The sequence below is a fragment of the Rhagoletis zephyria genome, unplaced genomic scaffold, assembly GCF_001687245.7.
Source record: "Rhagoletis zephyria isolate East Lansing unplaced genomic scaffold, Rhagoletis_zephyria_1.1 Rzeph_scaffold_24532, whole genome shotgun sequence".
NCBI lineage: Eukaryota > Metazoa > Arthropoda > Insecta > Diptera > Tephritidae > Rhagoletis > Rhagoletis zephyria.
In genome coordinates this window covers 3,023-4,530 of record NW_016181590.1, presented here as the reverse complement: position 1 = coordinate 4,530, position 1,508 = coordinate 3,023, and the positions used below count along the sequence as shown (strand labels likewise).

At 38.2% G+C, this 1,508-nt stretch overlaps 1 protein-coding gene across 1 annotated transcript; it reads left to right on the top strand.

The window, feature by feature from the left end:
- Window positions 1–231: 231 nt before the first annotated feature.
- On the top strand, window positions 232–891 carry LOC108381956 (glycine-rich RNA-binding, abscisic acid-inducible protein-like). The gene has a single exon (XM_017638350.1). It carries the CDS (start codon window positions 357–359, stop codon window positions 792–794), a length of 438 nt encoding a protein of 145 aa, XP_017493839.1. The 5' UTR covers window positions 232–356; the 3' UTR covers window positions 795–891.
- Window positions 892–1,508: the final 617 nt, after the last annotated feature.

The following is a 1,508-nucleotide window of genomic DNA, read 5'->3' as shown; positions in this document are numbered from 1 at the left end:
AACCAACCTTTTATTTGGATATTCAAACGCAATTGACGGTGCTTTCCATGTTCTTGTTCGATGAATTTCCAGATTTTATTTTATCGTGCATATTTTGTTAATACTTGCTAACCGCAATAAACAAACTTTTAATAGTAAACAAAATTCGCCTTTGGGTTTTCGATTTGTTGCAAAATTTCCTTATAAAAGCATTAACGGCTACTGGCTCTCAGTATAGTCGAGCTGCACTAATCGAAGTATCAACAACTCATCTCGCGACCAAGCGCAATCACGACTTGCGAATTTCAAAGTTAATTGTGCAAGTCAACATTTACGTGCTAATTATTCAAAAAAAAAAAAAACGAGAATATTTTAAAATGCGTAAAATCGCTATCGTTCTCTTAGCCTTGTTGGCTTGCTCGAGCGCCTACCCTGTGGAGGAGGAAACTATAAGCGTGCAAGTGCCAGAAAGTGCAGAACAAGCATTAGAAAGTGGAAATGTGCTGGAAACTGATGTTGTGACAGATGATGTGAAAGATGTTATTGTTCCAGAGGCATCGCAAATCGGAGTGTCATCAGCTGTCCAGCAGCTTTTGGAAGTGGATGCCGGTGTGCCGGCAAACGTTGAAGCGCGTAGAGAGGCGCGTCAATTCTTGGGTGGCTTTGGCCGTTATTCAGGCTATGGCGGCTATGGCGGCTATGGCGGATACGGATACAGACCCTACTCCTATGGTGGTTATGGCGGTTTTGGCGGATATAGGCGCCCATACCACGGAGGTGGTTTTGGTTATCCATATGGTGGATTCTATGGTTAAGAACGCCAAAGTAGTAAACGTAATAACTTAAGTGCATACATATATTGTGATAAAAGAGATCAGCAGACAGAAAAATTGAATATTAAAAATAAAACAGCAAACACAAAACTTCCTTTCCTACGCGTAATTGTAATTAAAATTACTGTGAAAGTATTACTTATGAAAAGTTTTAATACATTTAACATTAACTACTCCCGGTATATTGATGCGACTGACCAAATAGTGCAATGTCTACTTTCTTCTCACTAGCAGAGCTGCCGTCATTCATCATGCTATCATTATTTGTTGCTCTGCAAAGTCAGTCAAGATGTTAATTACCGATATGAACCGTTGCACCAAAGTTGTCCTTGCAGCCATTGCGATGCGCTGATATCACAAGCTCAACTGTTTTTACTTTTACTGTTTTTCTTTATCTTTGTTATGGCTCAGAGCCTCTTTCATGCGAAAAGTACTTCTTCATCTATGTACTTTATTTTATACTATTTGCATAGAGCGTTTCAAAGCAAAATCAACGTTCCAACTAAACCAAACCAAAGCAAAACAAAACAACCAAACAACAAAACGTACAAAAAACCATTCAAGTTTTCCGTTTGATAATATCTCGCCTTTTTGTTTGTATGTCAATTTCCTTCGTTTTTCATTCATTTGCTTGACAGCTATTTGGTATTTATTTATTTACTATTTGTTTTGCTGTTTTCTTTTTGCTGCGTGTGT

Bases quoted from the DNA above. Each gene is read 5' to 3' on its own strand.
- LOC108381956 (XM_017638350.1), top strand. From the start codon at position 357: ATGCGTAAAATCGCTATCGTTCTCTTAGCCTTGTTGGCTTGCTCGAGC.